At 36.4% G+C, this 15,747-nt stretch overlaps 1 protein-coding gene across 1 annotated transcript; it reads left to right on the plus strand.

Annotated features, from left to right (window-relative positions):
• Window positions 1-3,881: 3,881 nt before the first annotated feature.
• On the plus strand, window positions 3,882-15,615 carry LOC133330908 (ral GTPase-activating protein subunit beta-like; the record flags this gene model as incomplete). Its single annotated transcript, XM_061539312.1, has 7 exons — window positions 3,882-4,017; window positions 4,091-4,231; window positions 4,293-4,836; window positions 4,903-5,132; window positions 8,915-9,151; window positions 9,328-9,468; window positions 14,984-15,615. Coding segments are annotated over 7 exons (2,061 nt in total), but the record flags the coding sequence as incomplete, so codon positions are not given.
• Window positions 15,616-15,747: the final 132 nt, after the last annotated feature.

Genomic DNA, 15,747 nt, shown 5'->3' on the forward strand with positions numbered 1-15,747 from the left:
AAAAACGTAAAAGGTCTGCGAAAAAGGCTCCCAATAAAGTCGTGCCTAGTCGCAAACCCACAGTTTCTGTTGGGAATACAGTGCCACAATCACCTTCCGTCAATATCACAGATACAACGGAAACTGATTGTGTCCAGACATATGCTAGTGTTGCGTCACATTCGGCCTCGGAAATCGTTAAGGATGTAAATGAAGTGATAAATCCAAAATCTGTGAGTATAAGTAGTGCTAGTCTGGAAAAGACTTCAAAACCTACTCACGGAAATCGGGAATCATCAGTTCAATCATCTAATGCGTCTTCCGTAGCTGGCACTAGCAATTCCCTCCAACCTGGTCAAAGACCATTATCTATGGCTCCCACCAGGAAAATGGTATTTGTATCTAGGTTTGCACCAGATACCTCGGCTGAGGATATAAATTATTATATAAAATCAAAAATCGATGGAAATTTCTTTCTACGTTGTTATAAGCTCCGGTCTGCTTTCTCAGAAAGTAGATCATCTTTTAAAATCGTACATTATGCATATCCATGATGTATAATAATTTAGCTACCAACAATTCTTTAATATCATTTAAATCTGTTCCTAATTATAATAAAACTGACTTCCGAAAGCTAAACGCACTTATCTCAAACGTAAATTGGAGCACATTATTTATTTGTAAGGGTCATATTGAGTTCCCATTGTTAGAGTTAGAAACTCGGAACGATATCCATGGGTCACATCTGGGCTTTCAAGTATTAAAAATTATAAAAATAAACTTTTTAAAAAATATAAAAAATCAGGCTCCTCTATAGATTATGCTAAATATGCTGTCGCAAGGTCTAAATATACGTCAGAGTCCCGAAAACTTTACAATCTTTATTTAAACAAGATTAAACTTAATTTCAAATCCAATCCTAAATCTTTTTATGACTTTGTTAATATAAAAAGAAAAGCTACGTCAAAGCCCACCATCTTGAAATTCAATAATCAGACATTTGAGAAAAACTCTGAAATTTCAGAGTGCTTTGCAAATTTTTTCGCTACAACATATTCATATTCACCCTGTCCAAATAAAGATACATATAGTTATAAATTATCGACGATAGATCAAATATCTATGCCTTTTTTACAAAGTCAATATGTTTCTAAAAATCTACGTAATTTAAGATCAATTAAAAGTCCAGGTCCGGATGGCATTCCTAGCATAATTCTAAAGTACTGTTCAGATACATTAGCTATCCCTTTAACGCTATTGTTTAATTATTCCCTGAAATATAGTCATTTTCCGACCTTCTGGAAGAAATCCTATATAGTTCCTTTACACAAATCTGGTAGCTTAACTAATGTCTCGAATTATAGAGGAATTGCTAAATTAAGTGCAATTCCAAAATTATTCGAAAAACTGATTACTGATGTAATTTCTCATAAAGTTCAGCCAATCTTAAGCCCATATCAACATGGTTTTCGTAGTGGCCTCTCAACCATTACCAATCTTATTCAATTTTCCTCAACCGTCATAAAAGGTTTTATTCAGCGTAATCAAACCGACACGATTTACACTGACTTCAGTAAAGCTTTTGACAGGGTTAACCATGAACTTTTAATATATAAATTAAATCAAATTGGTTTCAGTATAAATTTAGTTAAATGGATATCATCTTATTTGAGAAATAGATCACAGGTAGTTTTGTTTGATGATTGTCTCTCCAAATCCATTAATGTTCCTTCCGGCGTTCCCCAAGGAAGTCATTTAGGTCCACTCCTCTTTCTTCTATTTATAAATGATTTACCAAATGCAATAATCCACTCCAAATTGCTAATGTATGCTGACGATGTCAAGTTGTTTATCACCCATAACTCCATGAAGCAAGCTGATTTACTTCAAAATGATTTAAATAACCTTTTTCAATGGTGCGAATTAAACTGTATGGATTTAAACCTAAACAAATGTAAGCATATGTGTTTTTCCAGATCTTCTACTTTAACAAGGCAATACAATATTAATGGTACTGTTTTATCAACTGTTGATTCATTTGTTGATCTTGGTATTTTAATGGATCCAAAATTAAATTTTAATAATCATGTTATTTCTATGGTAAACAAAGCCCACGGTGTCTTAGGATTTATAAAACGATGGGCTAAAGAATTCTCTGATCCCTACATTACAAAACAACTTTTTACATCTCTTGTGCGACCCATATTAGAATATGGTTCTGTTGTATGGGATCCCCAATATACAATTTATTCCGATAAAATTGAATCAGTGCAGAAACAATTTCTAATTTTTGCGCTGAGAGGTTTACATTGGAATAGTGACTTTGTGTTGCCTTCTTACACTAGCAGGTTAAAATTAATTCGATTGCCAACATTAAAAAGTAGACGTATTATGTTGAACACTATGATAGTAATTAAAATACTAAGCGGTAATATACCCTCAGACTTCCTAATTTCATCCATTAGAATAAATGTTCCTTTTCGATCAAGTAGATATTATCAACCATTATACGTAGATTTTCATCGCACAAATTATTCTATGGGAGATCCACTTAGTAAAATGTGTATTGATTTCAATTCTGTGTATTCTAACGTAGACTTTTGCATGAATATAGACCTAATAAAATCTAATATAATCATATTTTTAAATGAATAATACAACTTAATAACAAACTGGCTGTTGAAGTAGATTTCTGTAGCTGGTTTTCTATCCCTTCTCATATTCCATCATAATGCGGATTATGATGCGTACGCGATCCCTACGAAAGGGGAGGTCGCCCCCTCGGTCGGCAGGGGTGGGAAAGTGAGGCGTGGGAACGTACGATAAATGTAGGACTGAGTCAAATAAGTATCTTGATACTATTCGTACTAACTCAATTTGACAAGTGTTACCAATTAACATTGCTCTTAGCACTCCACTGCATGTGTCACTCACTCTCTGTCATCACTCTGTACTTCATATTAGACCATAACATTTCTCATTTACGAAGTTCACGAAGTTTGATAGTAGCACTTCTATTCAAATATAAAATGTAAACATTTGGAAGAATTTTTTAAAGGCTTGATGCTTATTCTTACACATTTTCACAGAAGCTAGCGGTATTAGAATTAGAGTTTTAGTGTAACACAGACCTGCTGTTGCATGTGAAACCATAACCGCATTTAAATCAGTTAAACAACCAGCTTTTCTCTCTATTGAAATAATCAGGTGATTGATATGCGTATTTTTTCGGAATCAATTAATCGAACACGTCACACCGCACATTTATTATAATCCATATAAGGGTACTTCCAAAAAATAGCCCGAAACAAAACAAAAAATTATCATTTTAACGCTAAAGCCAACACAGCTAAGTAGTCTACTTATTTTATTATTATTGCTGTTGCTGCTGCCGCTTCACAGAGAATGTGTGGTGTGGAGATAGATCAGTGGTCTAGAGAAGTTATAGACGAATGTGAACCATCGAACGTAATAATAATATTTTTTATGGCTACAAAATAAGGTTGGCCTGCCGCCGGTAGGTAGTTGTGTTGTGAATCATTTATTTTAATTGAAAGATTTGTTTATTTTTAAGTGGACGACCAACGACGACGACTAGTTGTGATGTGTGTAATTTATTTTTTTCTTGTTGTTGTTTTTGGTTTTTTTTTTGTAAATAGAAAGTTTTGTAATTGTAGTAACAATCATTTGTTTGCTGTAGGAAATTTGAAATTATTTTCATTCGGAAAAATTGCATAAACCACTAGAATTTAACGTGTTCGATATTTTTGTAGTGATAGTAATATAAATAATTACGTTTCAAACTCTCCTCGCCGCTTTGTTGTAAAGTATTGTACCAGCACCAATTTTAACCCGCTCTCTACTTGTCCTGCATTTTTATTATATTAATATTCCTTTTTTTGTTTGCCTTTATTAAATTTTTAGGCTTAAGCAAATCCGCTCTCATTGGCTTGACAACATCAAGATCATCAAACGCAACTGCAGCGCCAGCTCCCTTAACGCCAACCTCTGGACCGCCATCCAGCAGCAGTTTGGGCTGTATGTACTACTAACTACGAAATTAAAAATTCAATTCAAAAAATAAAACTAATCTGTATTTCTTTCATTCCAGCTTTACCCTCCCTGGGTTTGGAACCAAGACCTCCATTGGCTGCCACCCGACCCAAATGTAACAGCATCTTACATCTGTTCGGTGAATGGTTGTTTGAAGCGGCCCATATAGGGGGTGATGCTTGGCTAATGAATACCAAAAGTACAAACACATTTTTCGAATACCCTACTCCAACATTTCATTCATTTTCCTCTCCTTTCAGAACAAGCCAGTGAGGCCAGTAAACGCCCCTCCTCGATGATTATGGAAACTCGTAAGGGTAGCATTTCTTTGTCACAACCAAATTCCCTTAACGACCCCTCAAGCCTGCCGCCCACATTGACTATCGATAAATATGAATCGGGTCGGGCTGAAGCCATTGGCACCCTGTGTAAAATATTTTGTGCTAAAAAAACTGGCGAAGAAATACTGCCCGTTTATTTGGCCCGATTCTATATGGCCCTACAGCAATGTTTAAAAATTACCGAAACTAAAGAATGTGATGAAACATTGGCCAGTATTCTATTAAATTCCGCCGATCTATTTCGTCTAGATTTAGATGGTGTACATGTACTGTTGCCCTCATTTATTGCAGCATTGGAAATTGTCCTGCCCGCAAAAGATTTGAAAATTAAAAATCAATCAATGCAATTTAATAAAACCGATTTGCGGCGTTCCGCCATACAAATTTTACTATCGATTTTGACACTACCATTGCATTTTCAAACACTGCCAATACGTGATTTAACCAATGAGGCTTCGGAGAGGTGAGGAAAAACTCAAAAAAAACTTTTAAATTATATTTCAATTTTGTTTTAATCTTTTTTTTTCAGGATTACAACATTTTTACAATTGAAACCCCGTCTAATAAATATTTTAATGAATGCCCTACAAGTGGAAACGGATGCACAAAATACCCACATGTTATTAGGTGGCCTATTACTAACCGTACAAGATGCTGTTACCTTTGAAGAAACTGAAAGTCTGGGAGATCATTCGAATCTTCATGGTGGTTCACCTTCGCCTGGTCATGGTAATGCTGAATCGAATATCCTTAGCTCGGGTGAGTTATATTTTGAAGAGAGGAGGGACATCATGAATTTGCCACGCAATTTTTCATCTAAATGTTATTATGGATAATTGAATTTCGTATCGACAATATATTGGATAATATATTTCGTAATTGAAATTATTATGTTTTGTTTTTGCAAAATAGTCAGGCTTAATCCCAGTTTGTTGTTTTTATAAAAACAACAAAAAAACTAAGGGAACTGATGAGGATCAGTGGCGAGATCCGAAACTATAGTCTTCCCTGCCTTACCCCTCGGCGGACAATGCCATACATTCCCCACTAATAAATAGTTGTTTTTTATAAAAACAACAAACTGGGATTAAGCCTGACTATTTTGCAAAAAATAAAATACAAATGGTATCCCAAATAACCCGCCAAACACTACTGAAATTATTATGTATAATATACATCACAATGTAGTGCAGAATACTCTTTGTATGCCTTTGCTCATATCGAATTTGTATGTTTGAGGAACATTCCAAGAGTGACAGGGCGAAGCGAAGAGTACTATATCGTGATGCTGCAAGTGTCATCTGAAGCACTACATCATAACCGAGAGGAATCTCTATGGTAATAGAGTGGAGTATCTGGCTAAAGTCATTAATTTGTCGATAACTAACTATAAAGTCCTCGAAGTCTGTGCAATGGGCAGAGTGGTTTCGCTACAGTTCCCAAATAAGGGCACCAGCACTATCCTATTACGAATAATCAGCATGAGCTTGGTAAGCAACAAGAGTCGAACACTAAACAAAGCATTACCTACCACAGGACGGTGTCAATCCTGCCATACTGTTAGAGGACGTCGATAATTGGATTTCGGCAAAATGAAGTATTTGGAAAGTTATTCTATTCTCGAATCATTAACTTGTTTTAGCATTGTCATAGCATTATCCATTATCTAAAAGCTTCGAATTATATTTTCCATCGTAATATCACCTTGGTCGGAAGGGAACTGATATGGCGATTTCATTATTTGTGGAGGAGGAAGAGGCTAAAAAGGAGTCCGACAGTGTCTGTTTTGTAATTATTCAAATTAATCTTCCCGAGCTATGTACGAACAATTTTATGATAAAATAAATATCGAAGACTTTTGTTCAGCTTCTCGAATAATATTTACATTTTTCAACTTCATTTGAGAAGGTTCCATATCAACACAAAATCTCATAAACAATTTCGACAACTTTTTTACAAACATCCCTCCCAGATTATGTCCATTAAAAGCAGACATTCCTCGAAATGTTATTTAAATTTCGATAATTTCCAATTCGAAAACCAACATTCTTATTCTCGACTATCTTTAGTATTTTTTCCAACTACATACATTTGAGGAGGAGGGGGAACCTAAACTGAAGTTATATTTCCTATACCTTACCTAGATTATGAAACTATAAGCTTCGAGTCTTTTGTAGCATCCTTAGAAAATACCAGTCTATAATTGGAGGATGGTCTCCGATAAAAATTGAGGCCAGCCTGATAGTCTGTGTATATAGAGGATCGCGTTTATACCTTTAGACCTCTCTCTCTAGATCACGAAGATCTCGCCTGACATGGGAGAAGACGGTAACACTCAAAGATATACTGCATCGACAAAATTTAGTTGTGTCGATGGAGATGTCATGCAGAATCACTCTGCAGCAGTTCTCAGTGCGGCGCCCTGTAGGTTTGAATGTTCTTCCACTACGTATCACGTACATTCGCAAACTACAATGGCGCAGCATTGCTTACCATTGACCAGCCTATGGCTTTATAAGAGGTTAATTTGTCAGCGCCCCCAACTTGAGGACCTTTTTCCTACTTCTCATTTTATCCCAAATAGCTGTGTTTGACGCTGAAAACTTAAATATGCTATCGAATGTGACCCCAATTTTGGGATAATTAATGATCGAAATTCAATGACCCCTTCACCTGAACATCTACGCAGTCGTGGCGGATATTTATATTCCTCGCGTATAATAAGATTGTCAGATATGTATGTTTTCAAGATTATACATTTGTCTGCAACGATAGACCTTATTGAATACCGTGGAATTCATATTTTTGGTTCTTGCACTTTCGACAATTGAGTCTAAGGGTCCAAGCCAAAACAGCCACACTTGCATCTGTCGAAGAGTTTGTTTTAGGGGTCATTTGTTAAATTGGGGACCTGAGGTCGACCATAGCAAGGACTTGGTACCTAAATATAATATCCATCAAAACGCTCAGGTATCGATTACGATATTCCTCGCGTATAAGAAGGTTGTCAGATATGTATGTTTTCAAGATTATACATTTGTCTGCAACGATAGAATTAATATTTTTGGTTCTAGCACTTTCGACAATTGAGTCTAAGGGTCCAAGCCAAAACAGCCACACTTGCATCTGTCGAAGAGTTTGTTTTGGGGGCCATTTGTTAAATTGGGGACCTGAGGTCGACCATGGCAAGGACTTGGTACCTAAATATAATATCCATCAAAACGCTCAGGTATCGATGAGGCTCCGTTCGAATACTGTTGGTGTTCTGACTGCAAATCATATACTCTGATGAGAATGAGTTTCCAAGCATTAAAGTGTCATCTTTTAGGGTAGGATACTAGAAACCAATATGTTTGATTAGTTATAGGGACGCCAAAACTTCGCCTCGTCCGTTCAGAAGATCATTGGCGCTCGGTAGTTTCCTTCAAATCCCTCGTTTTAGACCCTCTGACTGTTTTCCACTCTTTATTTCATTCCCGAAACCGCAACCTGTGGTCACGTTCGGCTATGCTTCCGCTCGTGGTTATAAGTTTTAATAGCACTACAATCAGGATTATATCCGGGAAAATAAATAAAATGCCAACAACCAACCAACGATTTTAAGCGGTCCCCCATCTATGTACTAAACGCGAATCTGACGAGAACCGATGTGCTCTGAGCTCTGGATGCTCGACATACTGTCTGTTAAAATATCTGGCGCATCTCTTCAAAGCAGTCACAGTTTCGTCGTTAAATGTAACTCAGGTCCTTCTTACCAGGATTTGAAAGGGACTTAACCGTTGCCCAAAGTTTACTTACAAGAGGATCAATGTTTGCTGCACTTCAGCTGTTCTAATCATTAATTCCGCATATGCTCCGCGATTCATCTGTTGACCTCCAACGTTAGTCAGTCCAACTATCACCGCTAGGAAATTAGGTCTCATCTCGGATGTTCGACCAGCAGCTATAAATCTAGTAGCTGTAATGTTGTCCCGGAATTTACTTTCTGCTACCCGTACATTAGAAGGAATGGAAAGTTGTCTGAAACGATGGTTGGTGAATTCTCTGAAAACCTGTCAGTTGTGTGTGTGTATTGATCAGCAAGAGACAACGTAATCCCGTTCATAGTAGTCTCACAACCGGACAGAACCACGGTTTTGCTTGAACCCGGCTGGGGCCAAACAAATCCTGAAGAATAATTTATGTGTCTCGCAATTTCCTTCCACCATCCCGAATATCAGGATGTTTTGATCTGGTGAGATATTTCTACTTTGGAATAGCTCCGTTCATTATGTAACTAATATTAATGAAAGTAACATCCATACAAAAGTATTATCCAATATATTTTTATACGGAAACTATATTATCCAATATTAAAACTATAGGAATATACTATAATATCCAAATCTCTTATATATTTTGTTCCATTTATATTTATTTTGTTGATTTTTTTTTAATTTGCATTTCTTTATTTTTGTATTTATGTTTTTTTCTTTTCATCCCTTTTTGGCTTTTTGTTGATTTATTTATTGTAACACCCCCGTTTACATTGAGAGCTACAGCTTGTTCTGAACGATCTGCTTCAATAGCTAGTGTTGGCAATTCTAGTTTAGGTGCACACAGTACTGCTACCATAGGTAATTCTGTTGCCGCTGGTTCAACAGCAGCTGATTCGTATCATGGTTCGGGTACATTAAATGCCCGTGATAATTCATCGCAACATGAATATCCTAGTTTGACGATATTCGATGATTTGCCATTGGATGTATTGCACGAATATGAAACAGCTACTAGTTATGGTAATATAATTATGATATTTTTTTATAATTTAAAAATTCTTTTTTTCATTGTTACTTTTTTCTTTCTTATAATTTGCTAATTTTCCTTATATTATTATAACCTTATTATATTATAACCAAATAAATTATTAATTTGTTTTATATATTAAATAATAATATCGTAATTAATCTTGTAGATAATGCCCATGCGCTATTTGTTCGCGCTACATATTTGGTATGCCACCGCTTGATTTCTTCATGGAGAACGGACTTGAATGTTTCCCTAGCCGCATTGGAGCTACTTTCGGGTTTGGCTCGTCTCTTTATACGTGATACAGGTATGTTTCTTTTGAAAATAAAATATATTTGTTTTTATTTATTTTGTTGTTTTCAAATATTGTTTTGCTAATATACAAATATTTATATCCTTGGTTTTGGGGCTGATTGGTTTATGTTGTGTTTATTTATTTTCTCTCTCTACATTCCCAGCATTTGTTTCTTGTTTCTTATCTTTCCATTTTTTATTATTTAATGATTTTGGGTTTATTAATACCCCTTCTCCGCCAACTTATTTTTGTACATATAAATATATAATTTTATTATTTGTAGCGACGTGTGTGTATGTGTGTGATTTATGTTGTCAATATATTTATTTTTGCAAAATCCATTTTATATAGAGGGTGTTAAATTATATGAATTTCATATTTCGACTTTTTGGTGGGTACGAAACAACTTTTCATTCTATTTCGTTTATTTCACATGTAATTCAATTCAAGGCGAACGAGCACATTTAAGAACAGAATTACAATATACATCGTACACAATTAACTTTACCTTAAAATATAAAACAACCCCACTATTTTACAGATCGCATACAACCAAATTTTTCTGTTTTTTAGTGTTTACGAAACCTTTGTGACTTTTTAGTATAGGTCCACTGATAGATAACGGTGCCACTCAATTTTTAACGTTTTAAGGTTCATAGTAACATTTCTGCACAAAATTATCTATAAATACTGGTCTAATAAGGAGATCAGGAGCAGCTCGCCTTCACAATGATAAATTCGTCAAATTATATGTTGCATCTCCACGTTTCCAAGACAGTAAGGTCTATAATTCGAAATTTCGTTTCTTCTCATGTGATATTCACATTATCTTTATAAGTCTTTCCGAACGATACGATAGGTAAGGCAAGGTTATAAGATATTCATCTGATTCATACAGGCCGATTTCACTTTTATCACCACCAGCGAAGACTCTTCATGCATTACTCCACCCCAGCATTAGGAAAAGCTATCCAGTTGCATGGATTTCGGAAGCAACACAGCAAAATAACAGCTTAGCACGCCATCTCCACGCATAACCGTCATTCATGCCACACTGTTTAAGGACATCGAGAACACTTTTCTTTCGGTCATATTTGAAACGTTGTGTAGACGCCATTCGTACGTTGATTCAAACCCCGAAGAGTGTAAAAGGTAGTTCTTCATGGTGGAGTGATATCTCCGAAACTGTTTAACATTTGCCTTTCCGGTATTACTCGTCCTCCAGATTGAGGGAGGGCGCACGTAACGTATGCAGATGATTGTACGGTCATGGTGTCGCGTCATATGTGTAAGGGGTTGTGTAAGGTTGAACGCCTATCTCGCCTTTTACATTGACTGCGTCGAGAGGCACACAATTTCGACCACCAACGACCCCAAAATTCTCGAGGTTACATTTGCGATAAGTTGAAAAGTACAAACAAGGTCCTGAAGTCGGAAACAGGGCGCTGGTAACGAACCCATGTTGACCTCTTGCGGTACCAGCGTGTTCCACCAATACTAGTGCTACACAATCGAGAAGTATTCAGTCCTGTCAAAACGCCGTTCTGAGAAATGGAACAGGTTGCCTCCTTATGACACCAGTGGACAATCTTCATTAGGAGATGTATATACTTCCCTTACGCCATCATAGAAATATGCTTTTGTTGCAGTACCTGCTTAGGTGCTTCAGGGACAATCATCCTACCAATCATATGGTGGATAAAACGCCCCCACCCGGGTGTGTCAGAAAGGATATGCATGATCTAGAGAGAGAAAGAGAGAGATGTATAATATTAAACCAGTAAGGAAGGAACATTGACATGATATTGAACGAACTTGAATATGTGATCTTTATCTATATGTGAACCGACTAACATCAATCCGTACATATATTCTGAAACCTATGCTAAGTTTCATTTCATACAGGCAGATTTAGAGTCATTTGTGTACAATGGGACAAACTTATTTATATATAATACACGCTATTCGGTATGCCGAACTGCTCAAAATTTAATCTCAATCAGACATCAGTGCAAATTATATATGGAAGCTATGTCTGCATCTACACCAATTTTAACAAAACGCAATAACGTCATTCTAGTCTCAATTTGATACGTTGTGCAAACGTTCGTGTCAATCGGACAACCATTAGGAGTTTGGTACACCATTTACCTAAAATGGGACGAAAATATATATATATATATATATATAAGCGGGAGCTATATCTAAATCTGCGACCTGTACTTTGTTTACAACATAACATGGACAGTCGGACGGACATGCATAAATCAACTTAGAAAATGATTCAATGCATATTCTCAAAAAGAACGATGTGTACATCTAGTTTTATGTTGCCTGTTAAAAACATGTGCGGTGTATAAAAGAGGGAATCTATAGATGAAGTTACCAATTGAACTAAATAGCATATTGATGCAGTTGCCGCAGCGCCATCTAACGCATTTGATGAACTTCAGCTGCCCAACAAACCGGAGTAATTTTGGCCGAATTACGTAAAAGATGGTGCAGTCGTCCCAACTCGTATTGGGTGTTGATTAATGACCACATGGAGAATGTATGACCAGCACGTACAGAATGTTAGACCTCACATTCAGCCTTTTCCTTTTGATTTGGGTTAGGTTTCGGATCAGAAGTAGGAAGTCAGAGATAGTGAGCTTCGCTGATTCCACTACTTCATTCGATTTAGAGGTCCCCTGGGAGATATTTAATCGAACAGTTGGATTCGGGAGGGAGATCCTATACATCTGGAGCTCACAATGGAGAGCGTGCGAATAGATTCTTTCGAACTTCCTTACGAATCTCATCTTGCCCTTTTTGAGGTGAACATCCCTCTCCGAAAGCAAATTCGTGTCTCGCCCCATGAATTTGCGAAGATATGAAACAGCGAGTTTGTAGTGCTTCGCGTCAGATACTTCTCGGGTCTTTCCAACCTTTGAGCCGCTGTCCGTTGCTGGGGTCTCGACAGATTCCCTATCGTCGGACATCGCCTCCGTCGCAGATTGCCTCCGAAGTTTATTGTCCTCAAGTGCCGACATAGGACCTGTTGGAGTCAGACTTGAAGTTGGTCGGTCAACAGGGTCTACGCTTCCTTCGTTTAGGCTACAACAATCCCCCTGTGTAGACTTGGCCGGGATCACCGGTGTGTTCACCTCATCATCAGTCAGAATGAGATTTAGTTGCAGTTCCTCCGGAAGCGTATCCCCACATCGTTCTTCCGGTACAAGTATATCTAACTGGTCGAAGATTTCCATACTTTGCTTCTCTAAACTATCGCGGATAGCGTTAAGAGTCCCGTGTAGGTCCTCCCCTCCGAGAACTACAGCCCTGTCATCAGTCCTGACTTGCTCGTTTGCCAATAGAATTGCCGGTTCGTCAACGTTGTTCGGGGTTGAAGTTAATGCGCTTGTAACAGATACAACTGCAGGAGCCAAGGCATCCACACCTAGAAAAGCTGGATCACAATCGCTTGATCTCGACGACACGTGGCTTGTGATCTCATCAACGATTGCCGCCGTTATTGGGATATTAACTCCCTGCACCGTAACTTTATTCCTTTTACTCTTTTTTTCCATCGTAGTTTATTAATTAAGGGCACTATTTAATTAATTCTGAGTAGTACTTGGAGGAGGAGTGATGCAGTAGCTGTACAGTATTGAGCTTGGTCAAGAGTGCTCCGCCGTCAAGCCCCTGCAACCATACCCAGAAGGGTCTACGATCAAACAAGACCCAAGTCTTACTCGGCCAACGTCTTTCATCTCAGTCCATTGCGTACAAGAGCTTATAAAACAACAGCAATAAGACGATAACCACCGCAATTCGTGGTGCCACATTAATTTGTGCCCTCAGTCCATTGTGAAAAGAGCTACCACAAAGCAACAACACGTTAATTTGTGATCAAAGCTGTTCCGAGGTATTCGGCTACTAATGAGAGTGCCAAATTCTCTTCATTCAATTCAACATGACCAATACTTTGTAACTAGGTCTAATGCAAACCATTAGAACACGAATGTCCATATTAACACCTCAGTCTTATGGTGTCCACAAATAACAGGTATTTCCAACTGGAAAATCTAGTAAATTTCCACCTAGTTGATCGAGTGTTTTGCTTCCGGAATCCTCTCTCAATATCCGTTGACAATCCACTGTGCAACAGATTTTATCTTTGTGATAACATTTTTTAAATTTATTCACAATCTACGAAATTTATTAGTGTAAATAAATATAAGGTTTTCTGAGCAAGAATTGGTCACTAATTGAAAAGTTCTAAGAAAACAAACGAATATCAATATATTGCCTTTGAGGATCATATCCAAAATCTTATGAGTGTCAATTTTGTAGAATAGATTCGGATAATTGACCTTTTGGGTTAGTAGGTGGGAATATTCTACCACAGACCATGTGTTCCATTTTGTCGCCGACTGAAAATTTCGTAGATGAATTAAATGTTTTCAAATAATTAATTTGATTCCTAAGCTCTTTATATAAAATGGATACAAAAATGTGTATTTATTTTAATTTCTATTACAACAACATCATCATCATTTATTATCAAATGTACAATTACAAAAAAACCCTAACAAACAATTTTTTCTTTCTTATTTTCATTCTCTCTTCCTTTAATGAAAAAATACTAACTAATATCCTGGGAATTTGTTTGAATATTTTAAAAAATAATATTTATATTATTTTTTTGTAATTTATATATTACCCATTAATTAAACAAAACCAAAACATTAACAAAAACCTGCTGTTGTGTTCCATTCAAATCATATTTGTAATATACTGAACATCATCGATCATTCATGGCAATAATTCATTTCATGCATTTACCCAAAAACAACAACAATAACACTTACATACTATTTATTGTACAAATAAATTATACACAAAAAATGTGAAATGCTCTGCAGCTCGGAAATTTACTAATGGTAATGAATAATTCGAACATTTTTAACTAACATCGGTTGTTTTTCTTCTTCTTTTTTTGTTTTTCTTTCTCTTCTTTTTTCACGAAAAAATCGAACATTGTTAATAACTTTTTTAATTATATATATCATACAACAATGCACACACACATACACCTACACGTACATATCACTATTATGGAAATATGAAATATTATTTCAATTCCGACAATTCCATTTCTTCTTATAACTCCTTCTTATTCTTCTTCGGTTCTGATGGTCTCATGTGTGAACCTAACAACTATATATAATATTTGAAATAATTTTGAATTTTCAATTATCATTTGGGTCCATGATACGGGTTATATATTATCACCAAACATTTTTCCATATTTTTTTCTCTGTACATTTTTGATAATCCGAACAAATAATGAAAAAAATCGGAACAAATATCTTCACACAAAAATATACACATAAATAAATTCAACCTAAAATTTGGTGGTTGAAATTAAAAAAAAATTGTTGTACAAATCGTTTTCAAATTGAATGCAACCAAACATACAACCATACCAATCATATACAAATACACCAACCAACCAACAACAACAATCAAAAAACATAAATAGAAACCTTAGTCAAAATTGAAGAACCAAGTCAAAATCTTACGATAATTTCCACAGACGCCTTGGAATGTAAACGCGCCGTCAAATGGATTTGTGATTATATCTGCTATCAGTGTTCGAGACCGCCACAGGCACACAGCAAAGATTTGCACAGCACCATTGTTGCGGCATTCCAATGCACATCGGCCTGGTTGATGCAACATCCCTACTTGTTGCAGGATAAAGATTGTCTACAGACCGTATTAGAGGTGGTTGAATTGGGTATATCGGGTACCAAGAGTATTGGCAAACCAGGTGATATACCGAAATTTAAAGATGAAAAAGAATTGAAACCAGCTTCTATGCGTGTTCGTGATGCCGCCGAGGCACTGCTGACAATTATTCTGGAACAAGTTGGTTATTTTCCAAGTGAATGTGGCCCGGAGTCGATATCATCGCTATTGGATGAGGTAGCATTGATGAAACATTGCAATTCATTGGATTCGTCAAATGGTTCTTCGATAACCACCGAACAGGCAATATCGAAATTTAAATATTTTGTAACGGAAAATTCCACGATTTTGGCACTGCTGGAAGAACCATTGGGTAATGATCAGGATCCACAGCCAACGGTGACATGTAAGTATTCAAAATAAAAAAATATATTTTAAAAAATCATAAACCTGTTTAAATCAAGGCCTTGTTTGAGTGCCTGAAAATCTTCTTTATAAATCCACGCCTTGTTTGGTCCCCTTGAAAAAATCTTTCTTATGCCTATGTGCAGGACT

This window comes from Musca vetustissima, unplaced genomic scaffold (genome assembly GCF_032173495.1).
Source record: "Musca vetustissima isolate MV318-11 ecotype Yass unplaced genomic scaffold, APGP_CSIRO_Mvet_v1 utg331302, whole genome shotgun sequence".
Lineage (NCBI taxonomy): Eukaryota > Metazoa > Arthropoda > Insecta > Diptera > Muscidae > Musca > Musca vetustissima.